The following is a 27,709-nucleotide window of genomic DNA, read 5'->3' as shown; positions in this document are numbered from 1 at the left end:
GAGCTTGCTGCCACATTGTTGTTTTTTTGTTTGGCAGCTGTTTATGTTTGGGGGGGGGGGGGGGGGTTGGGGGAAGGCTAAGGTCACGGCCAGGGGTCCCGCAGGGTACTGTAACTTTTCTTCACCTCTTTTGTTTCAATCTCTGCCTACCACACTGCTATCGTACTTATCAAAGTAGGATAACACGCACACTCTGAAATCGTATGAGTCAGCATTTAAATTTTTTAAGTTGGAATGTCAAAGGCTTAAACCACCCAGTGAAGAGAAGGAAGGTTTTTTCCCATATTAAACGTTTTAATACAGATGTGGCGTTTCTGCAGGAGACTCACATCAGGAGCTTGGACGGGGGTCGTCTCCTGGCTTGTTGGAAGGGACAATGTTTTCACTCCCATTTTCAGGTTAAGGCACGAGGGGTTTCAATACTGATCAGCCAGAATACTCCGTTTGAGGCTGATAATGTGGTGGCTGACAAACACGGCAGGTTTATTATTGTAAGTGGGAAACTGCACGGCACTCTGGTCGCCTTGGTCAATGTTTATGCTCCTAATACAGATGATGAGAATTTTTTTAAACAACTATTCTCTTTCCTACCTGACCTCAATAAATACTCACTGGTCCTGGGGGGGGATTTTAACTGTTGGCTGGACCCAACTTTGGACCGCTCATCCCTTAAAAGTAATGCCATAAGCAAATCTGCATCAGTCATCCAAACCTTTCTATCTGAGTACGGGCTGTGTGATGTGTGGCGTACTTTAAATCCTGACAAGAGGGAGTACTCATACTTTTCACATGTACACAAAACTTACTCAAGAATTGATTATTTTATTGTAGATTCTAAATGGTTGCAGCAGATCCATTCCTGTGACTATCATAGCATAGTTATCTCAGACCACGCCCCACTCACTTTGTCCATGTCCCTTCCTCACTTCCCTTTAAGAACTGGACCATGGCGTTTCAATTCAACCCTATTGTCTGATGAAAACTTTGTGAAGTTTATTCAGGATGAGATACGTTTCTTTTTTGCCACTAACTCCTCCCATGAGACCTCCAGCCTTGTGGTATGGGATGCTTTTAAGGCCTACATTAGAGGCCAGATTATTGCCTACTCAGCCAAAATTAAAAAACAGTCCATCTATGAACAGAACAACCTAATTCAACAAATCAAAGAGGTTGATATAAAATATGCTCTGAATCAGTGTCCTGAACTGTTTAAAAGGCGTGTTGAACTTAAAACAAGGCTTGACCTCTTGACAACACACTCAGCTGAACGCCTGCTTTTACACAGCAAATCCAAATTTTATGTGCATGGCGATAAACCTGATAAACTATTAGCGACCATGCTCTAGGGCAAGGCAAAATATCTCTAGAATTCGAAAACAAGATGGCAGTATAGTCACGGATTACAAACAAATTAATGATGTATTCAGGGACTTCTACGAGGAGCTCTACAGCTCACAATCACAGACCAATTCCAACAGGACTGTTGATTTCCTGGCTAAACTTCACATTCCTGTTATTTCACCAGAACTTAAGAACAAGTTAGATGAACCCATCTCCCAGGCAGAAGTCTCCCTAGCAGTAGCCTCAATGCAGTCTGGCAAATGCCCGGGACCGGATGGTCTCCCCTCTGAATTTTTCAAACAATTCTCAGACTTACTCTCTGTGGAGCTCAGCTCCACCCTTACTGACTGTTTTAAACAAGGGTCCCTTCCTCAGTCATTTTATGAAGCTTGCATCACACTTATTTCAAAAAAGGGCAAAGATCCAGTGGAATGCACCTCATACAGACCTATCTCTCTCCTAAATACAGATGTCAAAATCTTAGCCAAAATTCTTGCCCGTAGACTTGAAACTGTTTTACCATCGGTTATTTCAAAAGACCAAACAGGCTTCATTAAAGGTCGGCACTCATATTTCAATGTTAGAAGGCTGCTTAATATCATCTATTCCAGCGCCTCAGATTCAGATGAGTGTGTTGTCTCTCTGGACGCTGAAAAAGCCTTTGACCGGGTTGAGTTTGATTATCTTTTTGCGGTCCTTAGCAGATTTGGCTTTGGAGGAAACTTCATTTCATGGATTAAACTATTATACCAGCAACCATCTGCCACGGTTCGTACCAATTTTCAGACCTCAAAACCTTTTAAATTACAAAGAGGCACCCGTCAGGGCTGTCCTCTTAGTCCCCTGCTGTTTGATCTGGCCATAGAGCCCCTCGCCATTGCACTTAAAACCAGTAAAGAGATTTCCGGCATCTGGAGGAATGATATGGAACATAAAGTGTCGCTTTATGCAGATGACCTTTTACTTTTTGTTTCCAAACCATCAACCTCATTGCCTTTTGCTCTCGATATATTTAGCCAATTTGGTCCGATTTCTGGGTATAAGCTGAACCTCACCAAAAGTGAGCTTCTCCCAATAGGTAATAAAGCCAATATGTCAGATTTAGCCAATCTACCGTTCAGAATTGAAAGACAAAAATTCACATACCTTGGTATCACAGTGACAAAAAAACATAAAAACCTGTTCAAAGAGAATCTGATTCAACTGTTGAACCAAGTGAAGGGATCCCTCACAAAGTGGACACCCTTTTCCATGTCCCTTGTGGGACGTATCAACTCAATTAAAATGAATATACTACCCAAATTTTTATACCTCTTTCAGGCATTACCCATTTTTATTCCCAATACTTTTTTTAATGAGCTAGACTCAACTCTCTCGTCTTTTATTTGGCAGGGTAAACGCCCAAGGCTTAATAAAGTACAACTCCAAAAACCTAAACAACTGGGGGGATTTGCCTCCCCCAATTTCCGGTTTTATTATTGGGCCGCCAACCTTAGATGCTCAGTGTTTTGGTATTTCTACTACAACCGGGGTGACTGTCCTGACTGGGTGGCTATGGAGTTACGCAGTGGTAACAATATATCCATCCCTGCCTTGCTCTGTTCCCCACTTTCACTCGCTTCATTTAACGCCATTTCAAACCCTGTAGTGAAACACTCGCTGAAAATATGGGGCCAATTTAGGAAATACTTTAAACTTCATGACTTCTCCCTCCTGAGTCCAATTGCACTTAACCATTTTTTCAAACCATCTGTTCAGGATGGGGTGTTCCTAGAGTGGCACCGGAGGGGGCTTACTTATTTTAAGGACCTTTTTATAGAGAAGAATTTGGCATCCTTCGAGGAACTCAGCACTAAATATGGTTTACCTAAGTCCCATTTTTTTAGATATTTGCAAACCAGAAACTTTATTCAGTCTCACTTATCAGGCTCAGCTTCTCCACCAGAGCATACACTGCTGGAAACCATTCTATTGTTGAACCCAACTCGTAAAGGGCTGGTTTCATGGCTTTATAATAAAATGTTGAGTACAAAAGGGTCCTCCTCACCTGAACTTAAAACTGCATGGGAAGAAGATCTGAATATGACTATACTGGATGAGACATGGGACTCTATACTTAAACTGGTGAATACAACATCTCTGTGTGCGCGCCATTGTCTCATTCAGTTCAAAATAGTACATAGAGCCCATCTCTCCAAAAGCAAACTGTCTCGTTTCTATCCAGAAGTCACCCCATACTGCGACAAATGTAAAACTAGCGTAGCCACACTAGTTCATATGTACTGGTCCTGCCCCGCTCTTGGTCAGTTCTGGACAGATGTTTTTCGTACGATGTCCGGGTTGGCCGGGGTGGTGGTAACACCTGGCCCCTTCTTGGCTCTCTTTGGGCTCAGTGGTGAGGGGTTGCCTTTACCAGCCTCTAAACGACGGGCCCTGGCATTTTGCTCACTGATAGCGAGGCGAACAGTTCTGACCAGGTGGAAGGGTGCTGCTCCTCCAACTCACAAGCAGTGGCTTTGTGACCTCATGTCGTGTTTGAAACTGGAACGGATTAGATGTTCTCTTCAACACGCAACTGGTAAATTTGAAAAAACATGGGGAGCCTTTCTTGACTCATTTCAAAACATACAATAATGCTCCAGATTAATTAAGTTAATTAATTTTATTAAGATGTGTTCCATTCCTGTCAGGGATAGGAATGTAGTGGGTGGACCTACTGGGCAGTGACCTGGGTGGGCTAAATGGGATTACTTTGGAGGGATTATTTTCTCTGTGTGTATTATTTTATGTATGTGTTAGATACACTTTAACTAGATACACTTCTTCGTATTCACAAATTGTATGTGTTAAAGGAAAAAACTCAATAAAAAGACGGTGATTAAAAAAAAATGGTGTCATAGAAAGTTTAAGGGATTTTTTTATTTACACAGTGAGGCCCCCAGAAAACTTTCACAGGGATGGCCAGATGAGGCCAGCAAAGACTTTGATTAAAGAAGATGACTGTAAGGTTTGTATGAACTAAATATGATTTATTTAAAGTTCGATGGGTTGGCCAAACCTTTTAGAGACATCACTGTGTTCACAGCTTTCCTGCATTCCTGGAAACAAGGTTGTGTTTTGGTGTTCACTCCTAAACAAGATTTGCCCTTTAAATCCAGGATCTCTTAACGTTGCCTTAAGAGACTGCGCAGGATTAGTCGTCCCTCACTCAGACTGAGGCACTGAGGGAGACGGGAACAGGGAGGTCGGCATGAATGCCAGCTGTGACTCCTGTAGACCAGGCAGCATGTGAACGTCATGCGTGTGGACATGTATGCACTTTTTAACAGCTGACTGAAGCCCAATGGGGTCTGGAGCGAGTCAGAGACAAGATTCAGGTGAGCAAAATATATATACTAACATATTACATAGACTGGAGATACATTAAACAACAAAAGGGAAAATTAGAAGAGTAATTGTTTAAAAGCCATTTTTGTGAAGTGTTAAAGATTTGTTTTAGCATCAGAATTCATGATAAACTTTAGTATAAATGTCCCACAATGATGCAGAAGATCTAATTAGTATGAAAACACAACTTTAAAATATCAAGAAATTGGCGATTCCTGTTTATCTGAACCTAGCAGATGGTTAAAATACAAAATTACTCAGTGATTGATAGAGATGGAGCTTACTGCATTGATGTTCGTACAAAAACAGTTTGTGCTGTTTATTTTAGCTTCAAATCTACACAAAGTTTATATCATTCAGGATGCGTTGGGACTCTTTCTTGTAATTAACGAACAAGTCTCCACCACGTACTTCTCACATAATGAAAGCCGAACAGTCTCCATGCCATCTGGAATCTAGAACAATCCAATTGAGCCGGGGCTGCCAAAGACTAACCACAGGTCTTAGCGTAAACACGCACCGATGGAGACGTCCACGTCAGCGGGGAACGTTTAGATCACCTCTAGCTGCACTTTGGGCTAAGGCTATTGACGGTCACCTGGTTTTCTATCAAGTGGCAGGACACAACAAAGGAGGCTTAGGCATCTGGTGAAGAGAGAAACCATTAATCAGGTTTAAATGAGTCCCAAACAGCAGCGGTCCCGGTCAGAATAATGTCAACTGTAAGTTCAGAATCTTCTTAAAAGCAAAGCATAAAAACAGTTTCTTATAATTGAGCATTGATAAGAACAAAAATAAGAACAAAGACGTTTAAATAGCTAAGGAAAATACCAAAAATTGATTTGTCTTTTATTTTAAGTTGATTTAAATAAGTAAAAACTAAACATGCCTTCACTCAACAGCTCAGTGCAAAAGATCACTGATGGTTTGAAAGCCTTTCTAGTGGCTTTTTATACATTTCCAGACAGAAAATACATTCATCACCACGTCAGTTTTGGTCTTTGAATGATTAATTTTCAACTTTCTTGCTGTTGATTTGAGGTAAATTTCAAGGATTCAAATGCCACAATTCACTGCAATACACTGATTCTATTTGTAATAAGACAGACCAGCATGATGCAGCCACCACCGTGCTTTACTTTTGTTAACGTACTCTTAAGGCTCTTTTCTATTAGTGCCTGCTGGTCTCTGGATAAACTGTCAGGGAATGCATGCCAGTTGATTTTTGTTTTTATTATTATTTATTAGATAATAATCAGTCTACTAAAAAGAAAAGTAGCATGTAGTCAACTTTGTCTACATTCCTGAGGTTATTTGGTTATTTAATCTGACAGCTTTTATACCAGTCAGTCAGTTCAAACGCTGATATTTATTTATGGGAACAAAAATACAAAAAAGGTGAAACCCAAGGTTTTCTGAAAATAATATGCAATACATTGCTGTAAAATAATTTTCTCCCTTTAAAGTGTCTGCAGATTTCTTTTTTGATTAACTGAGTATTAACAAAATGCTTTTTAAAATGATTATTTTGTTTATTCGGGGTAAAGCTTTCTTAACTAACCTGTGAAAATCTAAACTTCCCCCTAAATCTAGTAGCTCGTTGCGCCACCTTTGACTTCAGTGACTGGAATCCAGGGTTCCACATAACTCGTACCGATCCTCTTACATCACTGTGGAGGATTTTTGTCCCGCTCTTCTCTGCAGAAGTGTTTCAATCAAGCCTTCTGGGTTTTTCCAGACGGTTGCAATTTGCTGGGTGTTCGAACAGAAAAAGGAATCTCACACACACACACATCAAAACCAGGTATCAGGCTTTTGATTTTTTCCTTCTCCTTAACTGGATTAAATATTAATGGCCAGTGATTAAAAGCTAAATCTGTGCTTGGATTCTGACCAATTGAATTCTGTCAAGAAGAGCGGTGAAAACACACCAGAGGCTTGTTGAATGCTTCACAAACCATAGTCCGGCAATAAGAAGGCTATGAGTTTGAGTTCAGCTTCACCAACCACATCTCGATGACCTGAAATTGATTTCCAGCACTTAAAATAAAATGAGAAATGTGTACCTCCACATTTCTGGTTAACCCTCGGGTAAAATGCCCAAATATCCGGAGGTGACAGTCATCTGTTTTATATGGCAGTTTAAACACTGTGGGAATGTCACACTGCGTCCCAGACTTGATCGGAATAAAATAAAATAGAATAAAAACAAAAGAATTTGAAATTGATAAGAAGACATTGTCAATTTCCTGAAAAGCCTCTCAACTTGGAAGAGACCATTACTTCAGAAGCAACACAATAAAAATGGATTTCATGTCCTGTGGTCTAATGAAAGTGTTTGACTGTTATGACCATCTTAGTAAATATGCTGGAATACTAAATCCAGATTAATCTCACAAATCACCCTTGAGATTATTTTTTCGTGGTGAGTCCGGTTAGGAATGTGCCATTTATAAATCTTATAAGAAACTTAAACTTCTTTTAAGTTTCAGAGAACCACGTCTCATCACAGCCCAACACTGAGACCGATTCATCCAAAACTCCCTGCCATGCGCCTGTCATCATCATCACGGCTCCATCACGAGATGACATCTTTGCCGTGCCGTCGAAAGTCACTATAGCTGACGCTGTGAAAGAGCGGCGGCCTGGCTCTACACCTTTTGTAGTAGGGAGGAAAATCACAGCCCAACACTGAGACCGATGTACACTACATGATGTAAGTACTACTTAAAATACATTTGTTTGCAATGAAAGGGAATCCTCCAGGCAAAGGGCAAAGACATGTTGTGGAGAAGAAAAAAAAACAAGCCTTTTCTAAACCGTAAATGCACAGAGAAGTGGAAATATGAAGATAAGGGATGGACTGAGCAAGAAATGGACCTTTAAATGGGTCAGTTTCCCTTTGTGTATGTATGTAGATACAGTATATACACAAGAGAGAGAGAGTGATACATATATAAATTAGGTGATAATTTTATTACATTAAATAAACACATTTTTATAAAATACCTCGATTTTTGAAAAAGTATTAAATGACCTGATGAAGATCAAATGGGAAAACAAACTGTCTTGCATGATTATGAGCTTTAGCACAGGAAATAAATACTGAAACCATTGTAAATAAATTTCACACAGAACAACCGTAAGGTTAAACAATAATTGTCTTCATAATTTAACAGTTATTTAACATCAATAATAATCATTTATTATTAAGGAATAATTATGTAGTTATTTTTTTTTTCTGTATACATTTGAAAAACGTATAATTGTTTTTATTTTCATTTGTTACATAAACATTAACAAAATATCTATTTGTTGGATCATGGAACATTTGGCCTTTGATATAAAGTAATTTTACAACTATGAGCTGCAGCTAAAGCAATGTATTCAAAACAAAAACGTCTGCAAATGGTGTGCAAATACCACAACTTCTTGAACTGATAGAGCAATAATAATTAGAATAATAGAATGTTTTTATATATCTACAACTGCCTCGGTTTTGTACGGTTTCAACAAATAATTTGTTTTCTTTCTGATTAGTTTCCCTGTAGATATTTATTTTTAACTCCAACCCTGACACTCATGGAAAGGATGTAAATGGCCTCAAACTCCGTGAAAGCTCTTTGTTGTCCTGCGTGTGGACACAAAACAAACTACAACGGCGCCATGCTTATTGGAGGTCCTACCTGACGTCTCTCTTCTCATCTGAGCAGCAAAACCTTTTAAAAACTCAGAGGATGGACGCCGTCGGCGAGGATGAACCGGACTTGATAAAGCTGAAGTCCATTAAAGACAAGAAAACCTTCACAGTGCCCCAGAATGACCGGGTGAGTGGATGAATGCTGGAAACAATGCCGGCCGAACCTCGTTCTCGACTTGGCTAATTTTAGTGAAACTATGTATGTTTGACGGAATGGATCGACACGATATAATTGACAGTATTTTACACATCTACGTAGCTTATGGTAATTATCGGCATATACTGCGACGTGTCAAAACAAGTCACGTCAAGAAAAACCTACTTCATACATACTGTCCTTCATAGCTCCTCACTATTTTTTTAAAAGTATGTTTTCAGTATTTATTTTTAATTCCTTTAGTTTGGAAGCTGCCGAAGTGTCCGGGAGTTTGAGAAGCTCAACCGAATAGGAGAAGGAACATACGGCATTGTGTGTAAGTTGGGCCGACACATTGGATCGACTCAGATCGACTATATCCGACTCGTCGAAGAACTGGACGGTTTCTCTTCCTCCTTCAGACCGAGCCCGTGACACCAAGTCGGATGAGATAGTGGCGTTGAAGAAGGTCCGCATGGACAACGAGAAGGATGGTGAGGACATTTTGCTGCTACAAATCTAATTCAGGACACGTTTGTCTGCAACTATGCAATGAATGAAAAGTTCACCCTCAACCATTATAAGTTGTACAAATACTACGAAGTTCTTAAAGTATTTAGTTTTTTTTTTCTGTCAGGGATTCCCATCAGCAGCCTGAGAGAGATAACACTGCTGCTGAGGTTGAGACATCCAAACATCGTGGAGCTGAAAGAGGTGGTGGTAGGCAGCCATCTGGAGAGGTACCCACCCACTAAAACCTGTTTTTATACATGGATACAGAGCCAACAGCAACCTGCTTAAAATACTCCTTTGTATAAATACATTATTTAAATGAAATGGCCTCCTACAGTGGTGGAATTAGCCAGATTGTATGTAAGACAAATCTAAAATCATTCAAACCTAACCTCAGGTGTATGAAAATATAACAACATATATAACACTTGACGTGATAAATTGAAACAAGAAAAGAAAAAGTATGTGCAGAAAAACTAAGTACAAGTTTGTGTTGGTCTTTCTTCCAGTTTGTTTCTGGTGATGAGTTACTGTGAACAGGACTTGGCCAGTCTGCTTGAAAACATGCAGACGCCATTCTCCGAAGCTCAGGTAAAACTCTGTTACAATTTATTTATCTTTAAATTATTTTAACAATCACACATTTACTTCCCTACTTTGTTACTAATCAAGCATTCTTTTCAAACATGTTTACACCAGACGTGCTTAGTCATTATTTACATTTATTGAAGCAGCTTTTTTGAAAAACTGGGTACGAATACGTACTGAAAAGTTTGTGTTTCTCTTCCGGTGCAGCATGCATGGACACCAGACAAATACAGCGTTGTTTCACACCTCAAGACATCTCGGTTTACCTGTACATTTAAATGTTTACATTAACACAAAGGGTGATGTTTTTGTGTCTATACTAACCTGTGTTTTATCTGATATTAATCTGATAGGAAATGAATCTTTGTTTTGTTGCTTTTAGTGTTTTATATATCATCAAGTCCAAACCAGGGTTGGTTGGGAAGATTACTCCATTTAGATTAGGATTTAACTGCCAGGTTTGTAATCTACTCCATGACTACCACCACTATAGCTGCTCATGCATGTGGTCCTTTGTTGTTGTGAAATGTTTAATGTTTTGTGGAAACAGTCATTGCATCCTTGGAACTGCAGTGATTTCATTTCTTCAAATTCCACATTGAAAATTACAGCTGCGAAATTCATCAAATGTCAACATCTGTGTGTGCAATACTACAGTGAACACATCAGCGGTTTCCTTTAGTGGCTGAGATGCCAACGCTCATGGAGGGCGTCTGGAAAATGACAGATGGCTGTTAAAAATTAAATGTGTTGAAATCTTTCAGCCTTTCGAAGACGATCAAAAACTATCCAAAAATTAAGCTACTAAAAAGAGAAGAATAAAGTCAACATGTACATTTCCCATCTGTTGTTTGAAGATATTTCCTCTCTCCTCCAGGTGAAGTGCATCGTCCTTCAGCTGCTCAGAGGCTTAGAGTATCTCCATCACAGCTTCATTATACACAGGTGAGCCTTCCAGAGGATTCACACAACCTGAAACTTTACAAAATGTGTCTGATTGAACAACTCAAATTAGTTCACAATTTGGAGGTGGAAGAAAATTAATATATGTTCAGTTTTGTTTTGGTTTTTTTTCCAAATAAGAAGATATTTCTTTTTGGTTTCCTTTACTTTGCTCAGAGAAACAGCTAACAATGGAGGAGCTTCAGGGATCCACAGGATAACTTTTAGTGGTGCGTTCCTCGATTCTGACCTTTTATGGATGGGTGGCAAGAAAAAAATGTAAGGCTAGAAGAAATCCTCCTCTGCTGTCTGCTAAAAGCTGATTTGGGTCCAAGACTCATTTTTATGGCTTGCACGCAAAATTCTATATGTTGTAAGAAACCAACGCTGCAGATCACCCTGAATACACCACACCCATGTTAAAGTATGGTGATGACAGCATAATGATGATTGTTTGTCTAATGGTGCATTCACACCAAATGCGTTACGCACATCAAAAACGCGTCTGCCACTTCAAATTTCACGCGTTTGCACTTTTGGCGCGTTCACACCGAAAGCATTTTGTGCGCCTGGTTTACAATTAACATCTATCAGGAGCGTTGGACGCGTTGAACCCGTCAAGTGCTCAAAACGCTCCAAACAGTTCAAATCGCACCACAGGTAGACGCTTGAAACACACTTTGAATGTAAACCAGACGCGCCTGACTCTCAAAACGCATTTGGTGTGAACGCACTATAAAGGATAGGGACACTAGTCAGAGCTGATGGGAGACTGGAATGAGCTAAAAATGGGTAAATCCTGGAAGAATAAAAAAAACAAAGAGTTGCAGGCAAAGGGAAAAAAAACAATTGTCAAAACTAGCACAATTTGCTTTGTAACTGCTTATTAAATAACCAAGCTTTTAGTTTCAGAGACATAGCACGCCAAGGTTAGGGGTAATACTATCTTTTAAAAGGTCCGTATGCTTATTTTTCTATTGTACTTTTTTAGATTATCAACATATAAGCATAAACAAAATATCTGTCTGAGGATATGAATGTTTCAGAACCAGTGAGCTGCTAACGTTTTGTTGAGGTAGTTTAAGCTGCGAACTCTGAACCCGACATGTAGCAGGCGATGAGTTCAGCCTTAGTCGCGCTAATGATCTAAGGAGGTTCAAATAGATCCACCCACGTAATGCAGAAAACTTTCGCTTTCAGCTCAACATAGTAGGCTAAGCTGTTAATCTCTAAGAGTGAAGACGTGCAGCTGTGTGCAAACAGTGAGCTTTAAAAAAAAAAACAAAAAAAAAAACATAAGGACTGAAGATGTACCGCAGCAAACAGAGCTGAGAACAGCGGCCTCATTAATCTGCTCTATCTTGTTATCAGGGACCTGAAGGTGTCTAATCTGCTGATGACCGACAAAGGCTGCGTTAAGATTGGTGAGTCCGTACGGTAACATTACCACCAACACCACTGCAGCAGCTTCTCTGGTAATCCCTGCAGCCCTTATTGCAGGATTGACTTAAATTAAAGTTTAGATTTCCAGGGCAAAATTATGTTACTTCAAGAACATATGCATTTATTTTACGGCTTGTGACGCCATATTTTTATCAGCTTGTTGGCATTTCCAGAATAATTCTTAGTTTTAGTGTTTCCTTGTTTTCTCTCTCTGCATATTTAATGAGTTTCTAGGAATTTTTTGTAGATTTAAAAAAAAGAAATCTCAAACTTCCCTATTGACAAGTTTAGAAATAAACTTTCTGCAGCTCTGGTTACTCATCCCTCCTTCTGTTTTTCTCTGCGGTTCAGCTGATTTTGGATTGGCCAGGATGTACGGGATCCCTCAGCCGCCAATGACCCCCAGAGTGGTCACACTGTGGTGAGTGTTTCCGGACGCTGAAGCACGTCCATCAATAAATCCAGAGCATCTGCAGAAACAGCAGCAAGTTGTCCTCTTACTTCCAGACGTTTCAGTTGAAGCTGCCTAATGGTGCGTCACGCGCGTCAAAAACGCGTCCGACGCTTCAAGTTCGGCGCGTGTGCACTTTGAATGCAGACGTTGACATTTTACTCCACACTAGCATTTTGCGCATCTGGTTTACATTCAAAGTCTATGTGGAGGCGCGTCAAACTTGTTGGCTCTAGCCGTTGTTGTTCGTTGGTGCTCTTGACGCGCCAAACGGTTCGGCTAGACGCTCGAAACGCATCGCAATGGCCTTCGTCGCGCCTCCACATAGACTTTGAATGTAAACCAGATGCGCCTCACGCTCAAAACGCTGTAGGTCGTGAACGCACCATAAAACTCCTGGAGTTGTCTTATATGTTGTCCTCATATTAAGTAACGATGGAAACAAATCTGAATGAGCCCAGATAAGTTTTTTTTGTTTCTGTGCAGAACTCTCAGAAATTGCTCTCAAATCCTGAAGTTGACAAGAGCACCAGAGTCCAAGTAACGAGAGAAACAAAGACAAAACGAAGGTTTAAAGAACTCGTAACATCAGATTAACTGGTGACCGGTCGGGGTTGGAGATAAAAGGAGCATCCAGGCTTAGGCCCAAATTTACTGCGGGTACCTCGGCTGTTGTGTAACTGGCATTTGGATAAATGTTAGATTCCCAGGATTTGTTGTTTTTATTTAGCAGCAGCTCTAATTCTCTGCGTGGAAAGCATCGCTCTTGTTTTGGCAGTAAATTCTGTCCAAATCAACCTGCTTCCTCTCGCTCACATGAGAGCTAGCATTTGAGCTAGCTGAGTTGATGGAGAGCTAGCAATTTATCTCCATCAACTCTGAAGCTTTCTGACCGGTGTTTTCACTTTCAATGGTGTTTTCAGGTGAATGTGAAGCGTTAGTTTATTTATTGTTCTCCATGTTGACCAAAAAGGTTTGTGGAGAGCAGCCTGTCAAACAGATTCTTTCACATGAGAAGCAGCTCCTCCAGAGGAACTGCGGGCCTTTATGTCATATCATCCTCTTCACATTCTCATACGATGGACTGAACAGATATTTGAAGTTTCAGGTATATCTTCACCCGACTTTAGACTTCCCCACCCTATTTCTTACCTATCGTTTTCCTTTCACTCAACTTTCCATTAATATGCGTGGTTACGGTTGTCTGCTTCTTGAGTAACTCAGCCTCCTTGTTGAAGATGATGTCTAAAAGTGACGGCGGTGAATAATCAGGTCTCCTTCTGTTCGATCCGTTGACCTGTGTGTGATGCGCCGTGGAAATTCCCCCCGTGTTGCTGTGCTTGCGCTGCCTCAGTGGAAACTCTTCCCGTTAATCCTCTGCAGTAATCCAGCTTCATTATCTCATTGAGGCCTGCAGTCTAACCGTGTCTTCTCCTGCACGCAGGTACCGAGCTCCGGAGCTCCTCCTGGGGACGAAGACTCAAACTACAGCTCTGGACATGTGGTGAGAAATCCCAGCAGGTCTGATCGAGTTTGCAAGTTTGGCTTTCTGGGGAGCAGAAATGGCGTTCTCATGCTGTGCTGAGGTTTTTATGTGCCACATCGGTACTCGAGTTGTAGCAACGTCAGCTGCTCTGACATCACTGTAAAAGATGAAGCAGGTCGTGACGTTTCCTTCGCAGGGCAGTGGGCTGTATCCTGGCCGAGCTGCTGGCCCACAAACCTCTGCTGCCCGGAACCTCGGAGATCCAGCAGGTGGACCTGATCGTGCAGCTGCTGGGGACGCCCAACGAGAACATCTGGCCGGTGAGACTCTGGTCCGGGAGGGAGAACCCTCCAGAGATGAACGCTGCAGAAATCAGCCTCTAATACAAGTGCTGCCGACTCATTCTGTTAGTGGGTGTGACGGAGGGCTGAAGGTCCTTAAAGTCTTAAATTCATGTATCTGAAATTAGGCCTTAAAATGTCTTTTTGTTTTTAAAGTTGGTATGTTGGTCTCAGGTCTTGCATTTTATCTTGACAGGACTATTTAATCTTGTAATCTGACTTTTCTGTCAGGCAAAAATACAGAGGATGTCTTGGAGTTCTGTGACTTGATATGGTTAGGTACCAGTATGGTTTTACACATTACACAAGCCGATACATTTTATATCCAGTCCTGTCCTATTCAAAGCGCTTTCACAGTATCAGCCGCAATCCCACTCCACAGCTCGGTATGTAACTTGGAGTGAAATGGATGTTATGAACTTTTTCCCAACCCCCAAATTACCTGCACATGTAACCGTTTGAGTGTGACAATACGACGGCATTTTAGGGCCATTGTAGCTATGGATAAAAAAGGTAAACCTCCACCAAAAAGCCCAGAAATCTTCCATAAAAAGCTTGTAAATTTTTGAAAAGATGTGAGCATTTTGAGTGCAAACGTGTAAGTGTTGCTCTAAAATCTGTAGAAATTGCTATTTCTCTCAGGCTCCGTCTCTTGCAGCATTTTATAAAGACGGCGTGTTTGTTGCAGGGTTTCTCTCAGCTGCCGCTCATCGGTCAGTACAGCCTGAGGAAGCAGCCGTACAACAACCTGAAGAACAAGTTCACCTGGCTGTCTGATGCTGGACACAGACTGCTCAACCTGCTCTTCATGTACAACCCACAGCGCAGGTAGCACACATGGATTTAATATTATTATTGCTACCACAACACGGTGTGGTCGAGGTTTAAGTGCGGTTCTGTTTTCCTGTCCCAGAGCGACCGCCAAAGATTGTCTGGAGAGCTCCTACTTCAAAGAGAAACCTCTGCGTGAGTTTATTATTCAACAGTTAACAAGTGACCTCTGACCTCTGCCAACCCATGCGACCTGTCTTCTATTCCAGCCTGCGAGCCGGAGCTGATGCCGACGTTCCCGCACCATCGAAACAAGCGAGCGGTTGTTCAGGCGGAGAGCCAGCCGAAGAGGAGGAAGAGCAGCAAAGTCTGAGGATTACTGCCCCCTGGTGGGGAGCTGCAGTGCCACACTGGAGGCGAAGTTCAGGGGGAGAAAATAAGTTTTAAAGCCAACTTTGTTTAAGTGTTGATGTGATCAAAACAAAAAGAGCCGAAGCGGGCTAAATTATCAAGTGTACAACATAACAAGATAGCTCTGTTTTATTTTGTTGTGCTTTCTTCTTCAGTTTTACCTGCTTCTTAAACACAAACAGGTACATTTCGTGACATTTTTCAGTGTTCAGATCCAATATTTTTAAATTCTAAATTAATTCACCTTAAATTAGAACCTGGTAAAGTGTTTCATGGTAATGAAAGAAAATATTTAAAAACGTCTGAAACTCATCTTTTTATTGTTGGTTTTGTTGTCTGTATAAAGGCCTTTGTTTTTCTTCGTTGGTGCATTCTGCCTCTATAATGAACAGTAGTGCTTTGATGGGCACAATGTAAATTTATGATTAAAGATTTACAGGTTGAAAAACCGAGGTGTAATGACTGCACTAATACTAACCTGCTGGGTTGTGTGAACGCTCTCTGCTTCTTTAAATGATTAGATCTCTGTTTTATGTAAACATGCCTGTAACATATCTTTTATAAATACTATGTAAATTAAAAACGTTTACAAAAACTCAACCAGTCCTGAAAATCTCTATAAAAAAAAAAAGTGTGTGTAAACGATACAGCAACACCGGCTTCATTTGAAATGTCAGTTTTTATTAACTCCGGTTAAATTAGTTGTAATGGTTACACAGCCAGCAGCAGGTTATTTCCCCACACCAGGGATTTTGTTAACTAAGCTCCCACTGAACCAGAAGGTACCTGGACAAACACAGAGCTGTACTACTGTAGCGCTGAGTTATCAATTCACCACATCGCTCAGTCAGAACACACGGAGCTTGGAGTCCTGATGTCAGAGTCGATGAAGATGTCCAGCTGCTCTCCTAGCAACCAAGATGACTGAAAACAAAACTAGACGACAGCATCTCAAAGGAAAATTAGTGTGGATTTCTCTCCCAAAAAGCAAAAAAACCCCCCCAAAAAATCAATTAGGCCTTTCAAAGGTGCTAAATCAGCAAGAAAGGTAATACTTCAAATGTAAACATACTGTTTCTCTACCGAGGTGACGAGTAATCATAAATAAGGTTAATACTACATGTGCAGGGAAATCTCAGAGATGTGCCGGACTGGGTCTCCTTCATGGGCGTTGACAAGGTTTTAAAAATCAAGTGATTGTTTTGGTTCAGCTGTAATGAGATGCAATTAAATATTTTATCCAAAATGTAAAAACATTGGCATTTGTTACCCCAAATGGTAACTGCAATACCTAATGACTGCTTCAGATTATTTCCAAATGAAAGATTTTTTTTAATTGTCAAAATTAAATTATTTTGAGTTTGACCTCAAAATGTCTAAATTATTATGAAAAATCTGATTTTTATGCCTAAATTCTGGAAAATCGTAGGATTCAAAGTAGAGCTGCATGATATTTCAAATCGTTTTCGCAATATCGGCAATCGCACCTGTCGGAAGCAATCATTGGTAGGATTTTATCTTTAAAGTTTCTGGCTTTCGTTCCGTGTTTATCCATATTTAATGAGCTGGGTGGACTCTCATTCTTCCGTTTATTGCCAGAAACAAAATAAAACTCACAGAGTGAAGAGGTCTGTGTGTAAAAGGTAAAGAAAGAAAAGTGTCTGGAAGATTTGGGTTCAAACCTAATATCATATTTTATGGAATTTGTGAAACCCTAATTTAAAACTATGACCTCCATCAACTCTGCTGTATAATCTTTACGGGGAAAAATGTGCCACCAGAAATTCCTATAGGCCAGAAAAAGTCTGATCAGATAAACTGAAGAATTGGGACATTTTGCAGGCAAAACGCCAAAATTTCAAAGTGATTTCTCCTTTTTTTCTGTTAAAATTAAATGAGAATGGATTTTAAATAAAACTGAATCTAAAAAAAAAAAAACTAATTTCAATCTGCAGAAAAATAATTTTTATTATTCCATTGATAAAGCTAAAACGAATGAACTTTTTTTCCTTTAAATTTAGCGTTCAAATATTTTGATTTGTTACATCGTGACAAAAGAAGACCAGAAAATCCTTACATTTTTCATCCTAGGATTAGGAATAATAAAAACTAGAGGTGTTTTTCTCCCAGTCAGGCACATCTCTTGTTGTGTAAAACACTTCGGTCAGATTGCTACCAGCCTGCTGCTGCAGGCCTGAGCCAGACACGCTTCAACATTAAATACGCGAACAACCGGCTCCTGACATTTAAACAGAAACATTAAGACACGCACGTTTAACAATAAAAACACTGAGATGCATTCACACGCTTGCATGCCTGGAGGAAATTATAAACTTCTGCTTCACCTTCAGTCATCAGGGTCCTTCATGTGGATCCAAAGCAAAGTGCACGACGGCGACAAAACGTACAGTCCTTCAGTCGTAGAGCGGGTTCGGTTCGGGCGAAGGGGGGGCGGACTTGGAGCGTTTCCCAGCGTAAAATGCAGCCGAGTTCATGTAGTGAAGATTCTGCAGGGTTACATCATCAGAAATGAGGGCGAGAGACATGAGATCTACTGTCCAACTACCAAAAAAGAACAAAAAAACCACACAGATTTGTCTAATGTGGCATTTGGAAAACGTCCTTCGGATGTTCTATAATCGTGGCCTGCTTTAACAGACGTCAGATCAGGAGGATGTCAACCAGTCTGAGAGATGGAAGCCTACACAGCGGTGAGGAGGAGGAGGAGGACGAAGAGGAGTGGCGTTACTGGGAGCAGGTCTGAGCCTCCGGGGCCGGCATCCCTCAACCCTCCATCCCAAAGTCCTCTGTGAACTTCTTCACCTTCATCAGGTCTTCAGTGTTGACTGTGGGACGCGTGGTGGACAGAGAGCGCAACATGTCCGACTGCAGAGGAGGAGGAGGAGGAAGAAGAAGAAGAAGAAGATTCACTGCCACTTCCTGCTCCAAAATCTCACCGTGGTGATTTATCTACAGTAGATCGAGAGTCAGCATATTTTGCACCAGCTGCTACAAACTAAAACTCACCTGGAGCCACAACAAAATGTTTTATTACTAAAGCTAAAATTATTTCTGTTTTCAGATTTTAGGACAAAATGATTCCCTAGCGGAAAAGAGCCTCTTCTGTAAAAATAGAAAATGAAGACAGATAGGCAACATAGTTTAAAGCTAGTTACTTTTAAAAGTCTGTTGTAGGTAATTTTGCATAAAGAACTTACAGAAAAAATACTGACAACCATTTTTTCTTGATTCCATAATAAAAACCATTTGCTTTTTGGTTTTGTGAGAACCACAGTGACAGATTCAATGTGGCTTTTTCTTAAGTAAATTAGAACAGCTGTAAAAATTTATTTTTATTTCAGTTATTTAATACAGAAAACGCATCATTAGATCATTACTTAACATCTCTCCATGTCTAAAGTATCTTACAAAGTTAATTTATTTGTTTTAGTAAATTTGTATCTGATTTTTAATTTACTGATATGCATAATTGCTTATAACCAAGTGGTTGCTAAATTATTAGTAACCCTGCCTATTCATTTTAAAATCCATTAAAACTTTTTAAGTGCATCAGTTTTTAAGAACTCTTAGTTATCAATTTGATCTCCCTGCAGTTCAAATACAGCATGACACAGGAATCCAGGCTTATTTTGCCACCGTACACGGCGACAGAAGAATGATGTAAAGAGTGGCATCTTAGGGTCATCATGTCTCCATGACAACCACCAGCACCATCTACATGCTGCTTGGGACACATGCAGGGAACCATTTTCTGCTCTTTCTGTTCAAAAAGGTACAAGTTTTCTCAGAATTTCTTTCTGTTTTAACATGTAAAGCTTTTGGTAAAACCATAAAGGCTCAAGATAAAAGAAGAGACGATAATCCAAATTATTTGTCTAAATCTAAATAGAAACGGTTCAGAAATCAACCACAGATATATATAATACAGAAAGCCTGTGAGTTGAGCTAAAACAAAAGTAATCGATGATAAAAATGTATTTACTTCAAGGCTTCGAACACATTTTTCGCCATCGTCTCTCACCATGCAAACTATGGGCTCCAGTAGCTTATCACTAGGCACATCCATCCAGGTCATTTCTATGGCTGCAGGATCTCCAGGGGAACACGGGGTCAAGAGGTCATCCACCATCACCTGGTTGTTGCTTCGGGACGGACCACGAACCTGCAGGGAAACAAGGGGGAAAAAACAACAGACACTGCGTTTCAGAAATGAAAACCATTCAAGCTGAACTCAAGATTAGAGATTTGAAATATTAAACATGACATCCGGGAGGTCAGCGGTTCACGGCACGTCTGAGCCTTTCGTACCTTTTTAAAGTGAGTAGCCGACTGGACCTTCCTGACCGGCTGCATGAGCGCGTCCCGAACGATGATGCTGATGTCGGCGCCCGAGTAGCCGTCCGTTTTGTGCGCGAGCTCGCGGAGGTCGGCGTCGCTCAGGCTGTGCGGCGTGTTGCCAAGGTGAAGTCGGAACATCTGGGCCCGGGCCGGCTCCTCCGGGAGAGGGATGTAGATCCTCTTCTCGAATCTGATCCCACAGAGAACAACTTTAACTGAACAGTCAGCGGCTGGGAGGAAAACCTCTGGCTCCTGATGCTTAGAAATCAAACTACACACAACTATCAACCAAAAACTTTAATAGTCCTATCCTTCAACTACTCCAGGTTATTTCACCTGTTTCATATCTTTTGCAGATTTTATAAAATTCCTCTTAAAAGTTTAAGAAAAAAAAACACTGGCCCACTAGCTCTGAGGGTTCCCAATCCGACCCTCCTTCCAATCCTAATTCCAGAATTTCATCTAACATTAACTTTGTATCTAACACCTCACACATTGCTGTTATCACACTATAATGTTATAAAAACATGATGGTGACCCACAACCATCAGCATAATCTATATATGCTTTAGCTAACTATAAACTGCTCTGCAGTCGTTGAGCTAAAACCAGTTTTTCTTCCCGTTTATATTCTTCAACTAATGATAAGCAGAAAGTTTTCCTTTGAAAGAAGATTGCAGACCGTTTGATTTTTTTAATGTTTCTGCTTATTAAATTTCTGTTTTCTTTCACACTGCATAGAGTGCATTACTGTAGGCCATGCCTGAATGCTATCATTATTATTTTAGCTAGTTTTAGCTTATGTGACCTTACAGGTTAGCTTTGTAAACAGCAGGAATCTCTAATATTCTTTGGGTGGAATTTTTCATGCTTCTTCTGCAGTTTTTCCTTTTGCATTTTACAGGATTTTGCTTTATTCTACTGTTTCTGCCTACTTCTTACTTTTCTGCAAGTCGCCTGCAGCTGATGTCAGATGCTTCTGCAATTATCGTTAAAAATATTCAGCTTACAGCTTCACTTTCGCAAGAAATGCACATTTTTTCCATTTGCCCACTGCACTTTATATTTGGAGATATTGTTTTTAAACATTTAAAACTCAACCATCACTACTACATCATTCACATCTTGTTGTTGCAGTTAATGTGTAGGCCTCAGGGTGAGCTCACTTTTTTATTTAGGCTATTTTCCTTTAACAGGTTTTGTCTACTTAAATAATACAGGAAATACGTCACTTTACAGGTCAAAAAGGCTTTAAAATGATCTATTATACGTTACAGACCCCAGGCATGTTTAACAGGCGTGTTCCCTTTAGAGGTACACTGTTATTTTTTGTTATCTTAGATGCATTTAGATCCCTGCATGTGTTTAAAGACGTACAGTACCAGTTTAGTTAATAGAAGTTATTCTTTCTTAATGTAGCTAAACGTTAAGCTACATTAAGAAAGTTACATCATAACTTTACATAGTTACATCTCGATTTTCTCGTGCATTCAAACACGAAACTATCTGTTTGTGTGATCCTGGTTAAAAAATATTTTCTTAATAACCCAAAATGGTTACAATTATGACAAATCTGTACAACAAGCCCACCAGAAGCCAAGCTAACAGTTATGAAGTATTGAACTTCTGATCGTCTGACCTTCTGCGAATGGCAGCGTCCAGCACCCAGGGGATGTTGGTGGCTCCAAGCACCAAAATACCATCGTTATTGTTGCCAACACCTAAAATAAGCAAACAGTTGTGGTTAACATCTAAATAGGCTCTCTTGCTGGATGACTACATATTACTGTAATAGCTAGGATTAACATTTAAACTGAACATTGAATAAATGTTAATAAATGTTTCACAGGAGCGTGGCGTGGCTCCTGACCTTGCATCTGGACCAGAAACTCTGTCTTGATGCGGCGCGCCGCCTCGCTCTCGTTCTCGTTCCTGGAGCCGCACAGCGAGTCCACTTCGTCGATGAAGATGATCGAAGGTTTGTGCTGACGCGCCAGATCGAACAGGTTCTTCACCAGCCTGACGGAGACGGACAGAAACATTCAATCTGTAGCTGCTGCGGATCCATCCGTATCCATAACGCTGCATCGATGCATAACGTACTTCTCGCTCTCTCCCAGCCACTTGGACATGAGGTCAGAGGAGGACACGGAGAAGAAGGTGGAGTTGTTGGCTTCGGTGGCCACGGCCTTGGCCAGGTAGGACTTCCCCGTCCCTGGAGGACCGAACAGAAGGATGCCTCTCCACGGAGTCCGCTTGCCTGAGAGAGAAGAGACGCTGCAGTGAAATAAAACTTTCAAACCAAGCTTGAGGATTTTTATCCCACTGAAACATTACATCGGTTGCTACAGAAACAGTCGATGTGTAATCAGAACGACAGAGGGAAGATCAAACCTGTGAAGAGGTGAGGGAACTTGATGGGCAGGATAACAGCTTCCTTCAATGCTTCTTTTGCTCCCTCCAGGCCGGCAACGTCATTCCAACTTACGTTGGGCTTCTCCATCACAATGGCACCTGGAAAACACAAACAGACCTCAGACAGATGAGAAAACGATGCACAGCTTCTTCATGACGCTACCAAACAGATAGCAAAAGCACATCAGCATGAAGAAACTAACAGTAGAGAATTTTCTATATTTTAATATTTTTCATCTTGATAAATGGGGTTACAAAAGTCAAACTTGTCACAAACTAGCATCAGTAAAGCTGTATGAGAGTTTCTGGCAGCTCAGTTAGCAACTCCAATATTAAACATCAGTCATGATTTGGAAGATGAGCCAAAAGACGCCATCAGGGGGATGCTGCTGCTTTATAAATACAGTCAGTCCCACAGTTAGTTTTTTTCTATGACAGAGATCAAATTTCCGCCAGTAGACTGACCCATAAGTTGCTCCTGCAGTTTCTTCTTCTCTGGGTTTTCTCCCTCACTGTCGCTGTCGCTCCTTAAAAACAAACAAAAAGTAAAATGACCTCAAGGTCGCGGTAGTTGCAGCGTCTCGTAACCTCATTCACGTCTCCTCAAAGCTTTCCATGTTTCACATCACAGCCACAAATTTTAATGGACTTTCTTGTGATTTTCATGTGATAGACAAACACAAAGCTGTGCATCAAACAGAAGAAATCGGTACAAGAAGATAAAAACCAAAAATGTGTTGAGTGCATTTGTATTCCGCCTCCCTGGGTCAGTATTTTTGCAGAATCCCGTGTTTCGGGTTTGTTTCAACCAGCTTTCCATACCCAGAACCAGACAGATTTCCCCCATTTAAGCCTCGTCATGTTGGATGGAGAGCGTTATCAATTTTCAAGTCTTGCCACAGATTCTCAACTGAATTTAGGTCTGGGCTTTGACTAGACCACTCTAGCACACAAATAAGTATTCCACCGCAACGCCAGCTTTATGTTTAGGGCCTTTGTTCTGCTAGAAACCAAAAATCCAACACAGTTTCAAGCAGAAACTGTTTGAAAGTTTATAATAGAACTCCAACCATTTCCTAACTAATAGGTTTCACTGAAGAAAAGCATCCCCACTGCATAATGCTGCCACCAGCATGTTTTAACATGGGGATGGTTGTTTTTCAGAGTTCTGTGAGGAAGTCAAAGCTTTTACTTCTCCACATCTTCATCCCTGACCTGCCTGCTGAGTTTCTCTGTCTTCATGATGTCGTTTGTCTACCAATGTTCTCTAACAAACCTCTGAGGCCAGAAACAGAGCAGCTGCATTTATAATGAGAGTGGATTACACACAGATACACTCTGTTTACAAATTACCTGACTTCTGCTGGAAACAGTTTCTTTTTTAACAGTGTTTCCTTGTAAAAGGAGGGGGCAATAAAAAATGAAAATTTACATCAAATCTGTAAATTTAAAAACCCATGTATCGTTTTCCTTTCACTTCTCATGTTTCGGCTACTCCGTGTTGGGCCATCACATAAAATCCAAACAAAATCCACTTAAGTTTTGTTGTAGAAATTTAATCAAATCTGAAAAAGTTCAAGGGGTGTGAATACTTCAGCAAGGCACCAAGAACTCTGGGTGCTTTAACAAGAGAGAGACAACGTACTTGTCATTACTCTGTGCCTCCTTGACAGGCTTCTTGCCCTGCTTGTCTTTGTTCTTCAGATAGTCTTTGAGTTTCTCCGCTCTGTCCAGGTACTGCATACACTTGGCTCGTATGCTCTCCTTGGCTTTGTCGCTGTGGGCCTCATCTGGACACAGTGACCATCACGCGGCAACGTGAAGAACACGGCACCCACAGAGGCCGGCAAATTGTCGGGATGCAATACTTACATTTGATGGCATGCAGGAAGTATTCCACAGCATGCTGGTACAATCGCAAAGCCTCCTCATAATTCTTCGCTTTGTCCTCCTCTGTGGCTTTGGTGACGAGATCAATCGCTTTCTGCAGCAGATTCGGAAATATAATTTCAGAGGATCAACGCTGGACAGACAGAGAGTTCAAACTGTTACTAAGAGCTGCCACATCGCTCCCCAGTGCTAGAATCTCAGCCTGCTTCTCTAATTTAAAGTTTTAGAAGATTTCATATTATCCCCAATTTCCACTTTGTCTCTAATCCTTTTATGTCCTTTTTTAACTTTTCACAAATTATGAGAAACTATCTTCTAGATCAAACCACAATCCCATTAGACCATGAGTATATTACGTGAGATGTTTTTAACACAGTGATGTCCAATTTGAGTCATAGAAGACAGGAGTCCTGCATGTCTTACATATTTCCAGCTTCACTGCTAGGTGTTACATTCCCTGATGTCGCACATGTTGAAAAAGCTGTGCGAAGGGAATAAATCTATCACAAACAGAGCACTTGTGTCATGACGACTAGAATTGAACACTGTCCTTTTACAGCATCAAATGTCAAAGTAAGTCGAAAACGACCTGAAGGAGGAGATCTGAGGTTAAACTGTAATGGTGGGGCAAAAGGACCAGAAGGCAGCTAAATACAAGCACAACAGAGATTCTGTCCAAACACTTGTTTTTTTTCATTTACATCAAATTCTGACTGCGCCATCTTGAATGTTGTAGTTGAATTCAAGACTCATCGTACCAGGCAAGCAGTAATTGTTCAGCTTAAGCAAACCTCTGTAGCATCGGTTTCCTCATCTTAGGCAGATGCAGAACCTAATGTGGTTTTCTGCACATTTCCATCCAAATGACATGCGAGTCCAGAGATGATGTCCCTGAACGCTTTATTTGTTGTATAAAGCGGTGTTTTGAGCTACAGTCACAAACCAGTCTGCCCAGCATCCTCTGACATCAGCAAGGCTTTATCATCGACACAACTGTCGCTTTCTGGACATCTTCTCTGTAAACCAGGGAAATTATTCTGCTTAAAAGGTTCCCAGTGGATCAGCAATTTCTGAATATTCACACCAACAACAATCTAATATTCAAAGTCACTTAGATGCATTTTCTTCTTCATTCTGCTGTTCGATTTTATCTTCAACAAGTCATTCCTAAAACACTAAGTATATTGAGCTGCAGATTTTTGTTTTCAAAAAACTGAACAAGTGTGGCTATAACTTGACTTCAGAGTTATACATTAAGAGCATTGCATACTGAACAGAGCAGTGGCTAAAGCGCTGACTCCATTAGATGTAAATCACATATGCTTTTACAAGTTTCGCTTTCAATAGATGTTGGACATAATTTGACCAAAACAAGCCCTGAAATTCTTGCTGTGCAAGATAAACCTCACATTTATTTATCATTAAAGTAAAATGTAATGTGAACTCATATTGTTCTGCTACAAGAAATGTATTCATATAACTTTTTTTGTGGTTCCAGGTTATTGACAGATGGATCAAAAATGTCAAAATGCGTCATTTGTTGTCTGAGAGTTGCAGGAAAAAGACAAAAAAAACCAGCAAAACTGTTGAACAAAGTTTGTGACCTCTGAACCTTAAATAACAGAAACAATCCATTTCATTTACTGTATATGATAAATAGTTTTGGGTAACAATAAATATATACTTCAAATGCTTATGGAAGGTGAGCAGCATAGACATAATCATGCATTTATATATATGGTGTGCAGTATTTAAGTCTTTTGTTTTAGTTTTGAGTCAAGTAAAATCGACTACTAAAATCTAGAATTCATCCGGTGATTTTAGTAATTAGCTGTAAACCAATAAAAAGACGTGAAGAAAAACGCTCAGTGTTTGAATTGCTCAGAACCAGGCTGGTTTAAACTCAAAGGTTAGCTCTGCTAGCTCACGTTGAGACGTACCTGTAGTGTCGACGTTGTCATTTCATCTCACTTTTCGGCTCCCCGGCCACAGCTTTATCTTCTTACCCCTCCACAAAGGCGAACGCTTGAAAACAACGTTTGTTTGTGACAGTGTGTTTACGGTGAATTTGCCGTTAGCGACATGGCAAGAACAGAGCAGCGGCTAAAGCGCTAGCAACAACAACACTGCAGCTTCAGACAAGCTGGTTGACACGGGAAAAGCTTCCGGTTCAAGTTTCCAAAGCGCTACAGAAAAGCCTCCAAACGGTGGCAGCTCTTTTTTTAAAAGAAAAACATCTTTGGACAGTTTGGTACATTTTGTTGAAAAAAATAAATACTAGCGCTAATGTACACAGTAATACCAGCGATAAAGATGTTAGTAATATGAAGGCAAGGAATCATTAGATCCGGTTAATTAAAGCCAACTTGATAGCTGCCAAGGTCAGTTAAGTTACTGCCGCCTAGCGTCGAATCTCGGGTATTACACTCAATTTAAACTGATCAAAAATACTTTATTAATCCCGAAGGGAAATTAAATGTTGTTGTAACTCATTAATTTAAATTCTTCAAAGAGTTATTGAAGATAGTGATGGCTGTTGGCAGAAAAAAAAATCTTCTGCAGCGGTCTGTGCTGCATGGAAAGCATAAAGCGAAGATCTCCATAGAAACACAAATATACAATAATAATTTTAAAAAGTAACAAAAAAATAGCTAAACATATCTAATGCATAAAATGTAATACATTAAATAAGTAGCAGTGTGCAAATGTTTTTTTATCGTCCACCAACACAAAATTTAGAGTAAAGCATGTTCTTCAGGGTTTAAGTATTTTTAAAGGCCTTTAGCTTTAACAGCTTTTCAGCACAGCTATGTGGCAAGCGGTAGCCGCATTAACGGCTACCTTCCCCCAAATCTTGTGAGATCCCTTGGACAAGCCATTAAATCTGAAATTACCAACATGTACTGTTTTGCAAGTGTAGAATTATCGCTGTACTTGTCATTTACGCTCCAGGTTTTATCCAGTCTTTGTGCAGGAACCTCTTGTGCTGCGCTAAGAAAAACAGAAGCATCTTTATTTGCCAGCCTTGTGCACACAAAAAAAAGGAATTCAACTACACCTCTGTTTTGCTCTCAGACATCTGAAATTTAAAATATATATGCACTATTTTCACAAAGGGTAAGACCAGATTTCATTGGTGAAAATTTGCATGGTATCAATCTGGGTTCTCAGACTGTTAAGTGTTCAGCCGCCTTTCTGGTCTGTTTCTAAACAGTTTCGTGTCCAGGATATGTGGGGTCACCATTAATATTAGTTAACCTTTTCCTGACCTTTGACCTACACAAGACCTGGATGGAGGAAAGTCACTCCTCATGAGTTTTCGATGGGAAATGTCTGGATGGATGGTGCAAACAGGCAGAGCAAGGAGAGCATAAATAAGAAAGAAGCTCATGAGAAGTTAGAATTTTGCCACAGTCCATTATGTGGACTAATGTACTTTTTAAATGTGAAAACCTTCAAGTGATCTGAAAACTTTAGAAAAGCTCTACCCTGTACATATGAGCAACCTCTCACAAGGTGGAACAGGCTTCTAGTT

At 40.4% G+C, this 27,709-nt stretch overlaps 2 protein-coding genes across 2 annotated transcripts; one reads left to right on the top strand and one right to left on the bottom strand.

Annotated features, from left to right (window-relative positions):
- Window positions 1-8,335: 8,335 nt before the first annotated feature.
- Window positions 8,336-16,099, top strand: cdk10 (cyclin dependent kinase 10). The gene is made up of 13 exons (XM_028027970.1): window positions 8,336-8,555; window positions 8,829-8,901; window positions 8,987-9,058; window positions 9,202-9,304; window positions 9,587-9,668; window positions 10,543-10,610; window positions 11,979-12,031; window positions 12,402-12,471; window positions 13,946-14,005; window positions 14,184-14,307; window positions 15,017-15,156; window positions 15,242-15,294; window positions 15,369-16,099. The coding sequence occupies exons 1-13, from the start codon at window positions 8,466-8,468 to the stop codon at window positions 15,470-15,472; spliced, it is 1,092 nt and encodes a 363-aa protein (XP_027883771.1). The 5' UTR covers window positions 8,336-8,465; the 3' UTR covers window positions 15,473-16,099.
- Window positions 16,100-16,170: 71 nt separating this feature from the next.
- On the bottom strand, window positions 16,171-26,367 carry vps4a (vacuolar protein sorting 4 homolog A). Its single transcript, XM_028027956.1, has 11 exons — window positions 26,115-26,367; window positions 24,157-24,268; window positions 23,930-24,074; window positions 22,750-22,811; window positions 22,264-22,383; window positions 21,973-22,129; window positions 21,740-21,888; window positions 21,509-21,590; window positions 19,840-20,059; window positions 19,553-19,693; window positions 16,171-18,396 (listed from the first exon to the last, which is right to left on the bottom strand). The coding sequence occupies exons 1-11, from the start codon at window positions 26,133-26,135 to the stop codon at window positions 18,295-18,297; spliced, it is 1,311 nt and encodes a 436-aa protein (XP_027883757.1). The 5' UTR covers window positions 26,136-26,367; the 3' UTR covers window positions 16,171-18,294.
- Between the last annotated feature and the right edge of the window lie 1,342 nt (window positions 26,368-27,709).

The sequence above is a fragment of the Xiphophorus couchianus genome, chromosome 2 (genome assembly GCF_001444195.1).
Source record: "Xiphophorus couchianus chromosome 2, X_couchianus-1.0, whole genome shotgun sequence".
NCBI classification, from domain to species: domain Eukaryota; kingdom Metazoa; phylum Chordata; class Actinopteri; order Cyprinodontiformes; family Poeciliidae; genus Xiphophorus; species Xiphophorus couchianus.
This window is presented reverse-complemented; position numbering and strand designations above follow the sequence as displayed.